The sequence below is a fragment of the Castor canadensis genome, chromosome 4 (assembly GCF_047511655.1).
Source record: "Castor canadensis chromosome 4, mCasCan1.hap1v2, whole genome shotgun sequence".
In the NCBI taxonomy this organism is placed as follows: domain Eukaryota; kingdom Metazoa; phylum Chordata; class Mammalia; order Rodentia; family Castoridae; genus Castor; species Castor canadensis.
Window position 1 is genome coordinate 178,592,428 of NC_133389.1, and position 19,519 is coordinate 178,611,946.

The following is a 19,519-nucleotide window of genomic DNA, read 5'->3' on the forward strand; positions in this document are numbered from 1 at the left end:
CCCCAGCCTGATGGGGGCAGAGGACATGCTCGAATGTAGCCTCTCCGCTCCCTCAGCTCTGGCAGAGCTGGCCAGAACACTCTCAGTGCGAGCTTGCTTCTACCCTGCTGATACTTAGTGCCTTCCCAGCCAGCATCTGGGAGTAGAGGATCATAATTACGTATTTAGGGAACATTTTCTCCAAACTCTATAACTGTCATTTAAACGAATGGACTGTTGGCTGCTTTGACAACATCAAAGACTATTTCCGAAGCAGTCGGTACCATTTTCAGATTAATGAAAACCATATTATCCACTCACCGTTGCCCCTGGTGACGACATGAAAACTAGTTCGATGTCACTAGCAATTTTTTCATGCAAGTTCTGGAGTTCTTGGGATGCAGACTCTCTCCCCTTTGTGAATGCATGGTGCTTCCCTGCAGACATGCAGGAATGTGCTGTCCGCTCAGGTCCCTTCAGGGTAGTTCCAGGAGGGTTCCTTTCCTAGTCCCATGGTCTCTGAGATCTCCTTTGTCTCTACATTACCTTTCCCACCCATGCAAAGTGGCCACATTCAGTCTGGCTCTGCCCAGAAGCCCCTGGGGCACACTATCCCTCTCCAACTCTGGGTGGCTCCCTGTCTTTCCAGTCCCTCTGAGCCGAGGGCTCAAGGTTGGCTCCTTTGACACCACCAGGCCAGACTGCTTCATCCCGTTTTTTTGCCAGCAGCAACAGGGACAGAGAGCCCTTCTGCAGGAAAGGGCTGGGCCATCAGGCCTCCCCAAGAGAGCAGGGTAGAAATGCATTTGCCACAAATGTACAGCACTACCATTTAGAACCCCATATGTCAAAACAGCATCCCATGAACAAGAGGACCCCAAGAGTCCCCCTGGCACCCAGATTTCTCACATGAAGCCCTGCTGCCGCTGGGGACACTCACCTATTTGTTCGATGAGGTTTCTCCAGGAGTCAGCAGGAATGGGATGGATCATCTGCAGGGCTTCGGTGAGGGTGGTGGGGCTGTCGGCGAGGGCCGGGCACTCCTCGGGCGTGGTCCCATTTCCCGGGGTGGAGGACGACTCGCTGCCAGAGAGGGAGGAGGACAAGGGCTGGTTATTTTTAAGCAACGACACACCTCGGGCAGCTCTCAAGAGGCGTGCGCACCGGGGGCTACTGGCCAGCCGCAATGCTCTGGCCGTCCAGGCGGAGGGGGGCCACAGCGGCTGCCGCCCTCTGAGCCAGCCGGGCGGGCCCCACAGGTCCTTTTTGTCACCGCACCAGGGCGCGACTGGGTGATTCATTTCCACACCAGCCCGCCCAAACCTTCATGTTTTTTGAGCTCGCGGGCAGGCATCGGAAACTTGGCGCACCCTGCCCGCTCTGCGGCGCCGAAAGGCCGCCCCGTCGGGTCCCGCGGCCAGGAGGCCGTCCCGCGCCTCTGGCTGTCACGCAGTCCTTCCTGTGCCCCTTTTGGGTTCCGATCCCCCAGACCCAGGGCCACCAAGCACGGAGGGGGGCGCCGGGCGGAACGCGCGCGTCCTCGGAGTCCGGGAAGAGGGCGCAGGAGGCGCCCAGTGGCAGGGACTTGATGCTTGCGGCCCGAGCCGGGAACGCACCCATCCCAGAGCGAAATGCGAGTGCGACGGGAGCCGGGACGGGAGTGGGGGCGGCGGGAGAGGCGGGGGCCCGCGGGCTGGGGACCGAGGGTAGGCCGCGCGGGTCCGGGACCGTCGCCCGGGGTGCCAGCCAGAAAAAAAGGCACGCAGGAGCGGCGCGCGGGAGGCCAGGATGGCCACCGATCCTCACCTGCCGGGCAGGTGTCCCGCCACCGAGTCGCGCGCTTCGCTTTCCGAGATGGAGCTGTCGTGGTCCACGGCGCAGGCAGCGCTGAAGGCTGCAGCCAGCAGCTCCATGGGGACTGGCGGCGGGGCGGGAGCAGGGGCTGGTGGGGGGCCGCGCTGGGGGCCCGGGGCGACGCGCCGGCTCGGTCCGGAGAGAGGTCGCAGCGCGCGTGGCTAGAGCTGAAGCCGCCGCCGCCGCTGCCGAGCGCTCCCGCGGGCGCGCGCGCGCCTGGAGGCTCCCGGGGTTGCCACGGCAACGAGGGAGGCGGGACGGGCGCGCGCGGCGGGGGCGAGGCCGGCCGCCGCGGGGCGGGGGCGCCCGAGCTGGGCGCGACCCCGGCTCGGGGGCGCTAACTCTGGGTCGGGACCCCGCGCCCGGCCGCACCTCTTTTCCCCGCGGCGGCTCCGTACCGGGAGAGGGCGAGGGCAGAGAGGGGCTGCGAGCTGCGCCTTCGCCTGTCCGCCCCCTCCTTGCGGTGGCCAGGTTGCCGCAGCTCCGCCGCGCGTTCCTGGATGGCGCGGGCGAGGTGACCCTCTGTCCCAACCCCGGAACTGCCGCCTTGCCCACGCGAGGCACCCTCGGCCACTTCTGCTGCCCAAGCCCACTCTCGGGGGATGTGTCCTTGCTGGAGGAGCCTCTGATCCTTGTTGGAGGGGAGACAGAGACTTGGGTCTCGGAGGCCCCCTGCACGCCCGCTCCTGACCCTTGGGGTGGGGAGACACGCAGCGTGGAGGCCTCTCACGCTAAATCTGGCCACAGGACCAGCCACTCTCGAGAGAGACCCTGGCGAGCCCCTGATGGGTTTGGGGCGCAAGACGAGGAGAAACAAAGTTCCCCGAAACCTCTGCCCAATTTCCCTACCTGGCCCCATTGACCTTTGGAATTTGCACTTTGGTGTTAGCCAGTTCAGCCGGCTCTCAAGCGAGCAATAGTAGGTGGAGTGAGGGGGAACTCACCGGCCGAGGCCAGCCGCCCCCCTCAGCAAGTGAAGATGCTGCCGGCTCAGCAGTGACGTGGGAGTCTAGAGAGATTCCATCCAGCAAAACAACTGGCACACTGCCCAGTGTCCTTTTCTGGATGCCAGCCTGCTCCCCTTGGTGGGCACCCAGGTGACAGCAACCTTCATCTGCAGCTGGGCTAGTTCCTACGTTTGTGATCCAGAAGATACCCGGTGAGGTGCAGAGTCAACAGGGGAGTCTTTCTCTGCACCTCCTTGTTCCACCCAAGGGGCATTGGTTTAAATGAGCACAGTCCCTGGTGTTTTGAGGCAGATGCTCCTGGCAGAAGGGGCTCAGGTACTGCTAATTGGTTGGCTTTACAGGATCCTTAACTAATCAGTTTCAGATGCAGCAGTTGGGGTGGAGGGAAGGTTGGGTAGGCAAAGGAGAGAAGGAAGCTTAGGCAGAGAGGACATTTTACCAGCCAAGTAGCAGTGGGCCACCCATGGTCCCTGCCCTTTCCCTTGGCCCACTGCCTGGACTCCAGGGAAGGGTGCTGGGGGTGGCTGAAATCCAATTCCTGAGGCCGCCACTCAGCTCTGCATCGCCCCGGGGGACAGATGGACAGTTCTGACCTCCTCTGGCTCTCTGGCCTCAGGGTAGCTGAGAGACAACCATCTGACCTCCCTTCCAAGCCAGCACCTGCCTTCCCGAGCATTCTCACAAACACAGGTGCCTGCAGTTGGCCATCATTCATTCCCCTGTATAGTTCTGTCTGCACACTGGCCATCTCCACCTGGACATGTCTGTGCTTGCTTCATTCAAGCTGCCATCACAAAAAATACTGGGTGGCTATGTGCAACAGGAATTTATTCCTCACAGTTCTGGAGGGTGGACCCAGCAGGCTCGGGTGAGGCCAGTTTGGGTTGCAGACTGCTGACTTTTCATTGGCTCCTGGCAGAAAGGGGATGAGGGAGCTCTTTCGGTCTCCATTTATGAGGGCTCTACCCTCACATTGTAACCCCCTTTCCCCCCAATGCCATCCCACTGGGGTAGGATGTCAACATGTGAATTTGGGGGAGGGGGAACACAAACATTCAGTCCATATTATTCTGTGTTCAGCTTCCCCAAATCCATGTCTTCACATGTGAAACATATTCATTCCATCTGAGCAACCCCAAAATATGAACAAGTTAAGCATCAGCTCTGAAGTTCAAAGTGTCACCTAAATATCATCTGAATCAAGTATGGTGGGCTGGGGTGTAGCTCAGTGGTAGAGCACTTGCTTAGCATACACAGGCCCTTGGTTTGACTCCCAGCACTAAAAAAACCAACAGCAACGACAATAAATCAAATACCAGTGAGACTCAAGGTGTGGTTTATCCTGAGGCAACAATCCCCTCCAGCTGTGAACTTCTGAAACCAAACAACAATTATGTTCTTCCAAAATACATTAGTGGGAGAGTGTGGGGATAGGTGTTCCCATTCTCAGAGGGAAAAAGAGGAGTGAAGAGGCGAGCAAGGCGTACTCCAGGAGAAGTAGGGCTTGAGCATAATCCCCTCTGCCTTCCAGAGGTAGGTGGTCCTACCTTGGGCCCCTCAGGATGGCAGCGTCACCCCCCACTGCTTGGCAGAGCACTGCCCACATTATGGCCCTCTGTGGTCAGTACCCATGGCTCCCCCCAACCCCTGTGGTTCTCTGCATGGTCTATGCCACAATTCTTTGAGTGAATATAGAGGCAGCCCTGCCCCCAGGCCAGGCACTCTGCCCGGAAGCTAGCCAGGATGACAGAGAGCTTCCTCAGCTTCTGCACCTCTGTCTGTCCACACACTAACGGCTTCACGGAGCCTGGACCCCCAGATCGCTCACAGCACTCCCCTCCTCCTTAGTATTTGGACAGCTACGAGCCTCTCCTCTCCACAGTCAGTCTTTCTCTCTGTTGCTTTTCCAAACTATGACTCTGAATTTAAACACTGCCATTGAAGTCCTACCACCTGTCACAGCATCCTCATGAGTCCCCACACCTGGCCACCTCCTGGGGGCAGGGTGGACAACACCCTTCCTGGCTTTTCTGGGCCTTGGCCTGTCCACACTTTTCCAGACCCGGGGCTTCTCCTCTAGGACTCTGCTCCGCCAGTGACATTGTCAATCCAGAAGGTTGTCCACCGGGCGACTCTCCTTCATGTCCGTTGCTGCCTGGCCCTAATAACAGGGCATCCTGGAGAATGTGCTTTCTGGGCACTGAGTAGGACCTGCTGATTTGCAAGATTTCACCATCCCTTAAATCTGACGTGACACTAAATGGAGCCTGTCACCTTCACACTGTGCTGCACCAACGAGAAAAGATTCAACTTTTCTAAAACATCTGAAAATATCAAAGTGAAATTACATAATTAACATGAGCATAATAAAACTCTTCCAATTGAAAAATAAGCTAAAAATATCCTCCTAATTATCAAATCAGTTTAGAAAGTCACTGAGTTCTAAGGCATGTAACCTTAAGCTAAATTCCCCATGTTCTATTTTTGTCATATTTAGTCCTGATTAGGCAGGCTATTATTAAAATCCACACTTATCTGACATTTGGCTCTGAATCATTCACAAAATAAAGTATTGAGAAATATCTCAAATATACCTGACTGGCACATAGTAGGTGCTCTATACATATTTGTAAATGAATTAATGGTACATTTTTGAAAAGAAATATTTGGTTTGGGCTGGAAGGCATGACTCAAGTGGTAGAGCAATTGCCTAGCAGGCATGAGGTCTTGAGTTCAAACCCCTTGCCACCAAAAAAGAAAGAAAAGAAATATGTAGTTATTTTGGGTATTTTATCTAAAGGTTATTTATTTTTTCTTTTAAGTTGTAAGCACTGGAAGCAAAGTAGATTTTTATTTTTTTAATTTTTGGCCGTCCTGGGGTTTGAACTCAAAGCTTCACACTTGTGAGGTAGCAGCTCTGTTGCTTGAGACACACCTCCCTAATTTTTAAAATTATTACTATTTTTTGGCAGTGCTGGGTTTCAAACTCAGGGCTTCATGCTTGCTAGGCAAGCACTTTGCCACTTGAGTCAATTCCCCAACCCTTTGGCTTTAGTTTTTTTTTTTTTTAGATAAGGTCTCACGATTTTGGTCCAAGGTCAGCCTTGAACCTGAGTAGCTGGGATTATAGGTATGAGCCACCACATCAGCTGGATTTGTATTTATGTAGCAACCTCAGCCTTTAGGAGTCCTCATTTACGTTCATAAACTTTTTTTCCTAATTCCAAGCAAGAATTTCTGGAAGAGAAAAACTTAAGCTGGGCACCAGTGGTTTATGCCTATAATCCTTGATCAGGAGGGTTGCAGTGAGGTCTGCCTGGGCAAATAGTTGGTGAGAATCCATCTCCAAAATACCAGAGCAGAATGGACAGGAGGTGTGGTTCAAGTAGTAGAGCACCTGCTTTGCAAGTACTAGGCCCTGAGTTCAAATCCCAGTCTCACAAAAAACCCCTAAAAAATCAACTTTGAGATAATCTGGTTCAATGCTTTTGTTTCAGGAGAAGAACCAAGAGTGTTAAATGACAAGCCCAGATGACAGTAGGCTAGTGGAAGGTTTGGAAGCATGCAGTAAGGCAAAACTACACTTTGTGAAATAAGGAACTGCATTTTTTTTTTAATGAGATGGAATCCAGGGCCTTTCGCATGCTAGGCAAGCACTCTACTCACTGATCTACATCCCCACTTCCAGGAACTGCAAATTTCTATTTACTTAATTTGTCTTCAGGGCCACACAGTAGGCTAGCAGATTGCCCAATCTCATAGGAAAATGCCTGCATTACATTACATATTGTAAACTTTTAGAAACAGTCATTTGGTAGCTTTTAATTAACTATACCCTTAAGTCCATAAACACATTCTGTCACTCTTGTGAGACTCTTCTACTTGCTTTGAAAAATCAAACAATTTAACCCACAGAGATAGCAAATCTATAGAAGGCCACTGCTTCAAGAGTTACCTGGCCCCCCAAAACCTAGAAAGAGAGAAAAGGAAAGAATGCCTGCACAGGAAGGGACCCAGAGAGCCAGACCTGACAGATGGAAAGGTGTCACCCCACCAAGGCTTTCCAATAGTCCATTGTTCTGTCCGGGGCCTGGGAGGATTCTGTTGGCTAGAGGTGGGAATGTCCCTTCCTTTCCAAGGGGAAATGGGGATTGTACTGTGTCATGGAATTAAGGGACAAGAAAATGAGTCCGGCCTTGTATGGAAAAGAATGAATCTTACCCCAAGAGAGGTCTGGCGTTTGTTTGGGCATCCTGGGAAGTAAACTCTGAGTTGCTGGAGTATCATGGCTGAAAGAGTGTCTTTGTTTACCAGGGGGACTCAGATCACATCACATAAGGAGAGGGTGTTGGGTCACATGCATGGTACAGGTTCACCCTCCTGAAGACTGACATTAGCCAGGTGAACAGCCAGCAAGTCTACATGACCAAGCCCCAAAAACCCTGAATACCAGGGTTCAGGTTAGCTTCTCTGGTTGACAATACTCCATGCATATTGTCACTCGTCATTGCTGGGAAAGGCAGCACTGTCCCCAACTCCCTGGAGAGAAGACTGTGGGAGGCTTTGTGTGTGGAACTTTCCTGGACTCTGCCCCATGCATCTCCTCCCTTGGTTGACTTAAATGTATCCTTTTATATTAGACAACTGTAATGTGTCAGTGCATTCTGGAAGTGCTTCTAGAAAATAATGGAAACCAAGGGTGAGCTTCCAGACCCTGGATTTTGTGGTCAATGTTGGTAGTGAGGATGGTCTTGCAGGCTGCCCCTCACTTTGCAAGCCTCTAATCTGATTTAGAGCACAGCGACCACTTTCCAGTTTTCCTTTCCCTGCTCTTTTCCTCTCCCTCCATCTGCCCTAAACACGGCTGCCAGGTGAATCTTCCTGCAGCATCACACATCTGTTATTCTCAGTGACCCCCAATGCCTTGCTGGAAATTTGGTGCTTGATGGAGTAAATGTTGTGTCCAATTGGGGTTACCCCAGATGAAAGCAGAACCACTTCTGAACATTCCCTTGGCCCTGCCCTCAATTCCTTCAGTGCTGCTCTGTTATCACTTAGCTTCTTGGGGGACACTATGACCATGGCATTTACCTCTGCAACCCCAGCTGCCAGTGTTTTGGTGAAGTGAAGAGTGCTTTTGTTTCTGTTTTTGTCCTTTTTTGATAAGGTTGCTATGGTGGACTGTTGTACTTTGGGTTAAATAAGGAAAGGCCAGAGGAATGAGGAGATGCATAAGCCCCTTGTCTAGTTGAAGGAGACACTTGAGTGTGATGGGTTTTAATGGCCCTGGGAAGCAGGCCTGTAATAGCAGGACTTAACTTGCTAAAGACTGGATATTGCTATGGTGTATACATTTTCTGAATCAAGAATGGATGGCCAAGAATTTTTACGCCACTTCCAAGCATGAGAGGCAGCCTGGAAGCTGTTGCTTGGCTGGTGAAATGTTAGATTTCCAAAACATTTTGATGGCTCACGTGTCCTTAGTGTCCTGAAAAGGCTAGGACAAATGGTGGCCATATCTTCAATTAGGAAATGCAAACAATCTGTCCAGCCTGGATAGAAATGTATTCCCCAAAACAGGCTCCCACCAAAAACTCATAAATAAGATGATAGAAAGTTTGTGTGCCTATCTGAAGCTGTGTAAAATGAGGGAGGGCCTGAGATATGTGCTTCTCTGGAATATTCCTAACCAAGGAGCCTAGAATACACAGAGTGTGGGGATTTTGACTGTGGGTGATGCATGGGCTTTTGAGCAATAGGAATCTCCTGAAGCAAAAGTGTTGGAGGATTGAATACTGTAATCTCCAGGATTTGTTGAGGAAGAGATTTGGAGTAAATAATCTTAGGACTTGTCTAGGTACCCATCATTTACCCTCTAGGTTGTGGCAAGTGGTGTTATAGATTGTTAATTTAGAACTCAAACTATAAAGAAAAGAATAGTTACTTTCCTTCATTTAGATTGATTCATCTGGAATCATCCTATAAACTATATAGTTAGACCTAATTTAGTCCTTTATTACGGAGACACCTTGCAAGCAGTAGTATGCTATAAACAATGGAGAGTAACATTACTATTTAGATAGACACTCGAAAATACATTATTGTAATGGATAGTTATCAATTTAACCATTCTCCAAATATAGTAAGACTGTTTATGGTATGAAATGAGAAAGAAAAAGCTGACCATTCATAAACAAAGTAGCCTTAAAGGAATGGCATACAGTTAAGACAAGTAAGAATTAGAAATTGACTGGGTGCCAGTGGCTCAGGCCTGTAAGCCTAGCTACTTGGGAAGTTGAGATCAAGAGGATCATAGTTTGAGGCCAGCCCAGGCAAATAGTTTAAGAGACCCCCCATCTCCAAAATAACCACAGTGAAATGGACTGGAGGTGTGGCTCAAGGAATATGACACCTGCTTTGCAAACATGAAGGCCTGAATTCAAACCCTAGTTTCACTGAAAAAAGAAAGAAAGAAAGAAAGAAAGAAAGGAAGGAAGGAAGGAAGGAAAGAAAGAAGGAAGGAAAGAAAGAAAGAATTGGAAATTTTAGAAATTGTTCAGACATTATTTCTTGAAAATTACAAATAGCTGGATTTTAGAGAAATAATTTCATAATAATAAGTAGTGTGATAACTTTTAATTTCCTATTGAAACCATCACCTTGCCCTTAGCATCTTGTAGAAAGAATGTTCTTTTGTGGAGTTACTGGCACTGTTCAAGGATTTAAGGTCCTGTAGAAAGATCAGTATGTTTTTGATGGAGACAGAACACATTAGATGCTATAGACACAGAGAGATGTGTTACCAAAATGCTCAGTCCCAGGTCTTTGCCTGCCCCTGTTAACAAGATACCTTTCTTCACTAGAGTTCAAAGCTTTTGGCTACTGTTGCTGTTTCTATTTCAAAGAGTCTGATTTAAAAAAAAAAAAAACAGTGACAGCAGCATATAAATTAGCACAGAATAAATGATTTTTATTTAGAGAAAAGGCATGGTATTTCAGAAACATTATCAGAAACATAGCAGTTAAAGAATTTTTTTTCTAGAACTGGAATTGAACTCAAAGCCTTTACCTGGCTAGGCAAACACTCTACCACTTGAGTCATGCCCCCAATCAGATCAGAGAGTTTAAAAACTGAACAGTGAATAGTCACCAAGGTGTGGAAGTTGTCATTTGAGTGGGAACTGATCTAACCTTTCTGCAGGGCAACCTGACAATACATACCATAAATCTGTGAGTGTTCGTGTTCTTTGGCAAAGAAAGCCTCCTTCAAGGAATATATCTGACAAACTATTGAGTCCATGCCAAAAAAAAATAGCTACAAGGATATTTATTATAGGATTATTTATAACAGTGTACTATTTACAGTGACCTAAATGCTCAGTAACAGAGATTGACTGTTTAAATGATGACATGTTTGTTGTATAGAATACTGTACAGTTAAAATAATTTTAGAAAAATATCTCATTTTTTGGAAACATGTCAATCATATTTTAAATAAAAAAGCAGAGACCAGAGCTAGATGGTAGTATGATCGTATTTTGTTTCTACTTAGACTTATACAGATGGAATTTTAAGTGTGCACATATACTTTCTAAAGGACTGGCAAAACAATCACCAAAAAAATTTCACAGCAGTTGTAGCTGGTTGGCTGGATTCTGAGGGAATTTTCCTCTTTTTCTCATAAGTGTTTGGATTTTTTTCTACAATAAATGTGTCACTTACATAATAAGGGAAAAAGTTACTTTAAAAGCAACATGAATCTCTCAATGTGCATAAATTTAGAAAATGAGTTGAAAGTGTTCAGATCCCAATGAACTTGGAAAGGGGGCAGGGCTGTTTTCTGTTAGCTGGGGGATAAATAACTCGAGTGGTTACATAAATCAGTGTCTGAGAAAAAGCTCTCTAGTTCCCAGAGAATCACGAATTCAAATGAGAGTAAGTGACTTCCCGGTAGCATTAACATTAAAGTACTTACCTGATGTTCTAGTCTGGCTGGTTATACAAATAGTCCCTTTTCCAGAAATTCCCCTTTTCCTTCCATAAATCCACATGGATGGCTCCTAACCAGAATGCTTCTGCCATTTCACCGGAAGCCACGACTCCATGCGAACACTCGCTACCTCAGTCAAAAGCTGGCCTCCCCAGCACTATGTGTCCTCACCTCTCTCTGCTCGACTCCATCATGTCTGTACTGTCTATACTGCAGATGCCTCCTCTTCCAGGAAGTCCCCCCCCCAGCCCCCATTCCATTCCATAGCTGGTTGGACCTCTCTTAAGGTTCTAATCACTTTACTGGGAAGTTAATATTCAGGCAGGACTACTGGACTGTGCTTGGAGACAGGGGCTGACCTGATTGATTCTGTTGTCTGTCCCCCGATCCCCCATCCCCACCCCTAGTCTGGGCAGGGCACTTGGCAAACCCTCAAAGCTCTGTGTCTGCTGAATGAAGTGGATCTCAGCAAATTACAGCCCAAACCATGTCTTACAAATCTGTTTCATTTCTACTCTATTAAAAGGCAAGTGCACCTTTAGCTAAAGTACCATTATTTTCTAGAACAGGCCAAGTGGCACTTCTGTTTTTTACCCACCTGCTGGACGGACCAGTGGCTGCTGCTTTCATAAATTCTAAAGCTAAAGAGATCGAAAAATCTACCGTGAAATTTATATGGAAACACAGGAAGCCATGAATAGCCAAGGCAATACTCAGTCAAAAGAACAATGCTGGAGGTATCACAATACCTGACTTTAAACTATATTACAAAGCAATAACAATAAAAACAGCATGGTACTGGCACAAAAACAGACATGAAGACCAGTGGAACAGAATAGAGGATCCAGATATGAAGCCACACAACTATAAACAACTTGTCTTTGACAAAGGAGCTAAAAATATACGATGGAGAAATAGCAGCCTCTTCAACAAAAACTGCTGGGAAAACTGGTTAGCAGTCTGCAAAAAACTGAAACTAGATCCATGTATATCACCCTATACCAAGATTAACTCAAAATGGATCAAGGATCTTAATATCAGATCCCAAACTCTAAAGCTGATACAGGAAAGAGTAGGAAATACTCTGGAGTTAGTAGGTATAGGTAAGAACTTTCTCAGTGGAACCCCAGCAGCACAGCAACTAAGAGATAGCATAGATAAATGAGACCTCATAAAGCCAAAAAGCTTCTGTTCATAAAAAGAAATGGTCTCTAAACTGAAGAGACCACCCACAGAGTGGGAGAAAATATTTGCCAATTATACATCAGACCAAGGACTGATAACCAGAATATATAGGGAACTTAAAAAACTAAATTCTCCCAAAACTAATAAACCAATAAAGAAATGGGCAAGTGAACTAAACAGAACTTTCTCAAAAGAAGAAATTCAAATGGCCAAAAAACACATGAAAAAGTGCTCACCATCTCTAGCAATAAAGGAAATGCAAATTCAAACCACACTAAGATTCCACCTCACCCTTGTTAGAATAGCCATCATCAGCAACACCACCAACAACAGGTGCTGGCGAGGATGCGGGGAAAAAGGAACCCTCTTACACTGTTGGTGGGAATGTAAACTAGTACAACCACTCTGGAAAAAAATTTGAAGGCTACTTAAAAAGCTAGACATTGATCTACCATTTGATCCAGCAATCCCACTCCTGGGGATATACCCAAAAGACTGTGACACAGGTTACTCCAGAGGCACCTGCACACCCATGTTTATTGCGGCACTATTCACAATAGCCAAGTTATGGAAACAGCCAAGATGCCCCACCACTGATGAATGGATTAAGAAAATGTGGTATCTATACACAATGGAATTTTATGCAGCCATGAAGAAGAACGAAATGTTATCATTCGCTGGTAAATGGATGGAATTGGAGAACATCATTCTGAGTGAGGTTAGCCTGGCCCAAAAGACCAAAAATCGTATGTTCTCCCTCATATGTGGACATTAGATCAAGGGCAAACACAACAAGGGGATTGGACTTTGAGCACATGATAAAAGCGAGAGCACACAAGGGAGGGGTGAGGATAGGTAAGACACCTAAAAAACTAGCTAGCATTTGTTGCTCTTAACGCAGAGAAACTAAAGCAGATACCTTAAAAGCAAGTGAGGCCAATAGGAAAAGGGGACCAGGAACTAGAGAAAAGGTGAGATCAAAAAGAATTAACCTAGAAGGTAACACACACGCACAGGAAATCAATGTGAGCCAACTCCCTGCATAGCTATCCTTATCTCAACCAGCAAAAACCCTTGTTCCTTCCTATTATTGCTTATACTCTCTCTACAACAAAATTAGAGATAAGGGCAAAATAGTTTCTGCCGGGTATCGAGAGGGTATGGGGGGAGAGGGAGGGGGCGGAGTGGGTGGTAAGGGAGGGGGTGGGGGCAGGGAGGAGAAATGACCCAAACATTGTATGCACATATGAATAATAAAAAATAAAAAAAAATTTTTAAAAATTCTAAAGCCATGTCCCGTTTTTTCTATGCCATGAAGACTGCATGTTAAGTTATTGCTATTTCTAAAATGTTGTTCAGCCCTAGAAGTGACTTTTATTTTCACAGTCAGCGGTATCTCCCAGCCCATTTTCTGTTTAGCTCAGGCTAAAAAAAAATGGTCTTGAATAGAGCTCTCCTTGCTCCTTTCTGTGGGGGTCTTGGAGGAGGGTCTTTGGCTCTCCAGAAACACAGGCTTCTAAGTGAAATTGACATTCTTTCTTAAAGAAGAAAATGGCTCCCACCTGTCATCAGCTGAGTGTTTGAGTGTTTCCGGTAAGAAGCAATGGATTCTTACCAGGAGAGGGGCAAGCCTGCTCCACAGGAGTGAGTCAGATACAGGACTAAACAATGATTGAATGAGGGAACAGAATGGAAAGATCCCCTCCCCTGGAGAACACAGTAGAGACACCCTGCCCCTTCCCAATGCCAAGCTCTCAGTTTCAGCACCACACATGCTGTGCTCCTCCATCGATCACACCAGCATCTTAAAGATGGACTGCTATAAATTTCTTGGGCTGAAATCCTTGTGATTATAGAACTAAAAGTCAGGGGCACAGGCACTGGCAAAACACAGCTGTTGGGAGAGCCTTTTATGGAAGGGAACTAGACAAGAACTCCCAGAACTCTGTATGCATTTACCCTTGGTCCCAGCAAATTCCACTTCTAATAATTTACCCAAAGACACAGCCCTGGAATACAAGATATGCACAAGGTGATCCATTACAGAATTATTTTTGAGAGTGCGTGTTGAAAACAACCTAAGTACCCATCCCCAGGAGACTAGTTGGATAAACGACGGTGTGATTTTACACAGTGAGTGAAAAGCAGCTGTAGAAATAAGCATGAAAGAGGTGTGTGAATCACAGTGATTTCTGGTGTTCAGTGAGAGAAGCAAGGCATGAAAGAGCGTATGTAGTACACTGCCTCTGTGAACAAAAGAATCATAGGAGAGGAAAAAGTGAAACTAGTGAAAATAGTTTTATTTCTGGAGTAGGAGTAGAGGCTGGTTTTTCTTTGACTTGTGAACCACACAGTTGTTTTACCTATTCACATCACTAAAGAATAAAATCAACCAAAATATGATTCAAGTGAGTAGCAAACTGATAACATGATCACCCAGAAAACAATTGATTCAAATAGGACTGGGGGTGAAACTCAGTGGGAAAGTATATACACTGTGCCATGGGTTTGATCCCTAGTGCCACCCCCCAAAAATTAACTCAAGTAACTTTAAGATATAATACTCTGCCTTTATACCCTTACTGAAACCCATTCTAGGACTAAACAAAGCAAAGAAATCTGACAATTTGCTTTGTAGCAGGTTGAATTGTGTCCTGAGAAGAGATATGTTGGTGCCCCTTAGTGACTGGATTTGGAAAAAGGGTCTTTGTAGGTGTAGTTGAATTAAGATGAGGTTATCCTGGATTAGAGTAGACCTAATTCTCTGACTGGTATCTTTGTAAGAAGAGGGAAACATGGACACAGAGATGCTGACACATAGAAAGAAGAACTTCGTGAAGATGTCAGCAGAGATGGGAATGATGTCCACCAGATAAAGAACACCAAGTACTGCCAGTGACCTCAGAAGCCAGAGAGAGGCAGGTGGAATCTTGATTAGATTTCTCCACAACCTTCCAAGAAACAGGGCCCTGCCACTGCCTTGCTTTGGACTCCGGATCTTCAGAATTATGAGATGGTTGCTAGCCTGGAATTCACTACTGGCCTTGAAATTATAATCCTCCTGCCTCTACCTTCCAAGTGCTGGGATTATAGACATGCACCAACACACCTGGCTCACTAATTTCTAAGCCACCCAGTTTGTAGTATTTCCTTATGGCAGCTCTGGGAGACCAACATAATGAAATTGCTGTTGGTTATGTTACAGGTAGAGTAATATTGAAATTCTTCTGTGTGTATTTGTAAAATAGGTCAATAGATCAATACCTTCCAAAATATTGATGCTGATAAACAAGCTGTCATTGTTAGAATGAGAAGAACAGGAAGGAAGGAACCCTGTGTTTCGAATATGAATTCAACACCCCCCCCCCACTTCTAGCTCTTGTCCACTGAAGAATACCAGAAGCAGTGATCTGCCAGTAAAACTGAGCACACCCAGAACCCAGATCTTGGTTTCTAAGCACCATTCTACACTAAAGGGAACTAGGGCTCCTTATAGCTGACTCAGATGGAACATAGAAAGTAGAGAAAATATACAAAGTATCTTGCTGTGTCAGAAAGCAAAGAGGTGCTCCAAGCCAGGAGTTACGTCAAAGGGACATTGTGTCCAGTTTGGAGGGGCTCTTTCTTGCCAAATTTGTGGCAGTTTGAGTTCACAAAGAATTTAGCAGTGATAGATTAAAATTTGTTGAATTATAAAAACAGAAACCATGCATCCATAGTGGTGGACTCAAAAACAAAACAAAAAACTAAGGATTCTTTTTCACAGAAAAAAAAAAAGCAGGTAGAAGGAACACAAGAACAGCACTGTTTTGCAATTCTCATGTACTCAGTGACTCAGGAGTGATTATTAATGGATGTTAAAAGCCACTGGGTGAAAGATTAATAGGAAAGAAGATATATACATGTTACAGATAACTTATATGCTACAAAAGGAAAAATTGTATCTTTACTTCAAAGCAATGTGGCAGCTTCCAAATTAACCACTGATCAAACTTCACAAAAGAGAATAATGGGCCAAGCTGACATTAGTGCCCAGATGGGATGCAGTGTGGGGTTGACATCACCTGGATGCATTTCTGCCAGTAATGTTTAACCCAAATCTAATCCAGCAGCAAGACCTAACTCTCAGTTTAAAGGTAATACAGGGCAAAAATGAGCATGGTAAACAGTCCATGAGAAAGTTGTGAGACGAATGCACAATGGGGATCATGGCACAAGATATAAGCCTGGGTTTTCCAACATGGAAGAAATCGAGGAAGGGGAAGACTCTTGCAGATGACAGGAGCGAGGGAAATGCAGGGATGGAAACCTGATTAGATCTCCACTCACAAGCCCCAGCTGTAAAGACATTTTGAGGACTTGGCTGTAGCCTGGATATCAACTCTATTTTGGACTTGTCTTTCTTGAGCATGATGGTGGCACTGCGGTTATGTAGAGGGACGTCCTTATTCTTGGAGCTATATGCTGGATTTTTAGGAATGGAGATTTGGATGGTTGCAATTTACTGTATAGGTTTAGGGAAAATAAAGGGTGAAGGAAGAGAGAGAAGAGAGAATCCAAATATATATGGGATTAGTAAACTTATGAATCTAGATCAAGAGAATATGGGAGTTCATTGCTCTATTCTTTCAATTTCTCTTTGTTTAAAACTTTCCGTTATAAAAAGTTGGGGAAAGGCTGGGGATGAAGTGATAGAGTGTTTGCCTAGGATTCATGAGGCCCTGGTTCCATCCCCAGCAACACACACACACACACACTTGGGGAGAAGGAGAAAAGAAACTAGAGACATGGTACATTTGGTTTAAAAGAACGTATTGACACAAGACGTGAGAACTAAGATGCTGAGGTGGGATGGTATAGGGGTTGAAGGAAGGAAGGACTTTGCCAGTCCCCTGGCGGTGCTGGGGAGTTCTGGGCCTCGGGCCTGCTGAAATGTGAGCCTCACAAAGCAGGGTTTTCCATCCCTTTTATCTACTGTTAAGTCCTCAGTCCCAGAACAGTCTGGATCATAGTAGATGCTTACCTCATGAGTCCTTATCATCTGACCAGGTGAACTACAAACAGTTCAGTGACAAAGTTTGTTTAGTTTCTGACTGTCTGCTCAGGGTAGACTCTGACCATTTTTATTGCTTTCCCCATGTATTACAATATCACAGAGGGCCAAACCTGTTTACACCCAACCAGTGTCTTCCTCTGCTTTCTTTCCAGTACCCAGAATTTGTTTTTAAGTGCCAATTTGGTAGATGAAAATGGTGTCTTATTTTATTTTGCATTTTTCTTTACAAGAGAAGTTGACTTTTAATGATTTTTTTTTATTCTTCTTTTGTGACAAGTCTTCTCATGTCTTTTGCAGGTTTCAATTTTGGGGTATTTATGTTTTCAACTGCTGTGTTGCTTTTATGAATATTTTCTGTATATTTTTTAACATGAATCACTTCTAAAGGATGTGTGAATCAATGCAGGAATGAATGCAGGTGGGTGGGAGAGTGGGCGGGGCCGGCTCTGTAGCCCACCTCTCCATCCTAGAGGTGAGGAGGGGGCAGAGGGGAGCCTCTCCGGTCTATTGGTCCTGTCCTTGCCCACGTGCTGCCAAGACAGCAGAATTCTCATTTTCTAGAAAAGAGAGGCAAAGTAGCAAGACTTTGATTGGGCACACACCACTGTAATTCCATGTGGTCAGGGTGAAGGTGCAGAAGTCTCCTCAATCCTAACAGTTGCTAGGATGGCAGGTCACTTCTGGGGCAGATCGGACTCACCTTGTCTGTCCGCTCAGCCTTTTTCACTCACGTGTGATTGTCTTTATATGCATCAGAAAAAACACGGAAGGAAAAACAGCTGATGGATTTATACTTAGTGCCAACTGTTCAGTAATTAACTTGCCTACAAGCCCCCACAGAAGGTCAGGCCTCAGGCTGCAAGGCTGCTGCTGATCTCAAAGCCATGCTAGGCAGAAGGCCCAAAGCATCAGCCACAGAGGCTGATCAGAAATCTGCTCTGAGGCCACATCAGTCCTATTTTCTCCGAATGACTTATTTTATTGTCTTTCATATAACAAGAAGTTTAGTTAAGAGTTGTTTTGGCGGTACTGGAGATTTTTGAACTCAGGGCCTCACACTTGCTACGCAGGCACTCTACCACTCGAGCCACTCTGCCAGCGTTATTTTGTGTTGGGTCTTGTAAACTATTTGGCCAGCTGGCTGCAAACCTAGATCTTCCTGATCTCTACCTCCTGTATAGCAAGGATTCCAGGTGTGAGGTACTGGTGCCCAGCTGTAAATAGTTTTTGAAAAGTGACTGGGTAAGTCACGTATTTAAAGATGAAAACACTTTTTTGTTCAAACATTATTTTCATTAATTATGGGAATGGAGGCATTTCTTGAAGAATTTGGCTATTTCCGAGGAGAAGTTTGGTCAGCCATGATAGCTTGTCTCTCTTCAAGGAGACTAGGTTTCAACATAGGTATCCAGAGTCAGGCACCCTTGAGATTTGAGTACAAGTGATTCACTAAGGTAGAAATCCCAGGAGAAGCCATGGAGGGAGCAGAAGCAGGACAGGTGAGGGAGAAACCCAGCAAGGATGCCAGCTTGCACTCCCAGCCTCAGCTGCATCGCCCCTCAAGGAGCATAAACAGCCCTTCAGCGTTTGTTCCCACCATCCAGGAAGCTGGGGTTTGATATTGTGAATGACAATCAGTCAGTCAGTCACTACCTAAGGACTGTCAGTCACTCTCCAGGTGTGAGGAACAGGAGGAAGCAGTGCTCAGGGGGACTTGATGCCAGCATTCCACCAAGTGTGGGATGTCCCACACTTCTATTGCTAGTTTCTATAATGCTCCTATTGTATTGATTTTCTATTGCTGTGTAACAAACAGCCCCAAGACTTTTAGTTTATGGCAACATTTATTCTCTCTCCTAGCTTAGCAGGTCAGGAAGCTGGGGTTCTGGCTTGGGGTCTTTCCTGAGGCTGTGGTTCAAGCTCCACTTCAAAGTTCATGCCCTTGCTTGTGGGCAGGAAGTCTCAGTTTCCTGCCACCTGGACTTTTTCCTGGGCTACCAAGTGTCCCTAAGCCATGCAAGGATGGGAAGCTGCCTTCTCTGGGTGAGCGGTCTGATGGGGGTTGTGGGCGGGGGGAATGCCTCGCTGCCTTTGGACCTCACCTGGGATAAGTCCATCTCTCAGAGCAGTACAGAGCCCGCTCCACACTCATGGGGATTTGTGAACAACAGGCTGTGGGGCCATCAGGGGACATCTTGAGGTGAGCTGCTGCAAGTTCCTTTAGCTTTCTGCTAGAAGTGTTATTATAAGGCTAACCAGTGCCACTTTCCCATTTTGTGATGGTGCTTGGGAGCAGGCTGTCCTTTAGCCCTCGGGGTGGCAGGGGCACTGTGAGCTACTCTGCAGCGTACAGCCCCCCTGCCAGGCCCTTCCCCATGGTCCTCATTGCATGCGACACCCTCAGCAAGTGATCCACCTTCTGTTTGACTGTCTGCTGAGCCACCTCTCATTTCTTTTGCTCACACACAATTCTTAGCTTTCCCTAGT

The 19,519-nt window shown here is 46.4% G+C and overlaps 1 protein-coding gene across 2 annotated transcripts in view; it reads right to left on the reverse strand.

Annotated features, from left to right (window-relative positions):
- Positions 1 to 19,519, reverse strand: part of Ngef (neuronal guanine nucleotide exchange factor) — a 95,198-nt gene that overhangs the window by 38,296 nt on the left and 37,383 nt on the right. Inside the window, exons 1-2 of one of the 2 annotated variants that reach the window (XM_074072015.1) lie at positions 1,786 to 2,004; positions 920 to 1,062 (exon numbers count right to left, since the gene is read on the reverse strand). In XM_074072015.1, the coding sequence (XP_073928116.1) occupies positions 920 to 1,062; positions 1,786 to 1,892 (250 nt within the window). In that variant the 5' untranslated portion in view covers positions 1,893 to 2,004. Of the gene's footprint in view, positions 1 to 919; positions 1,063 to 1,785; positions 2,005 to 19,519 lie in introns of those variants that run through there. The other variant, XM_074072014.1, reaches the window with a different exon arrangement.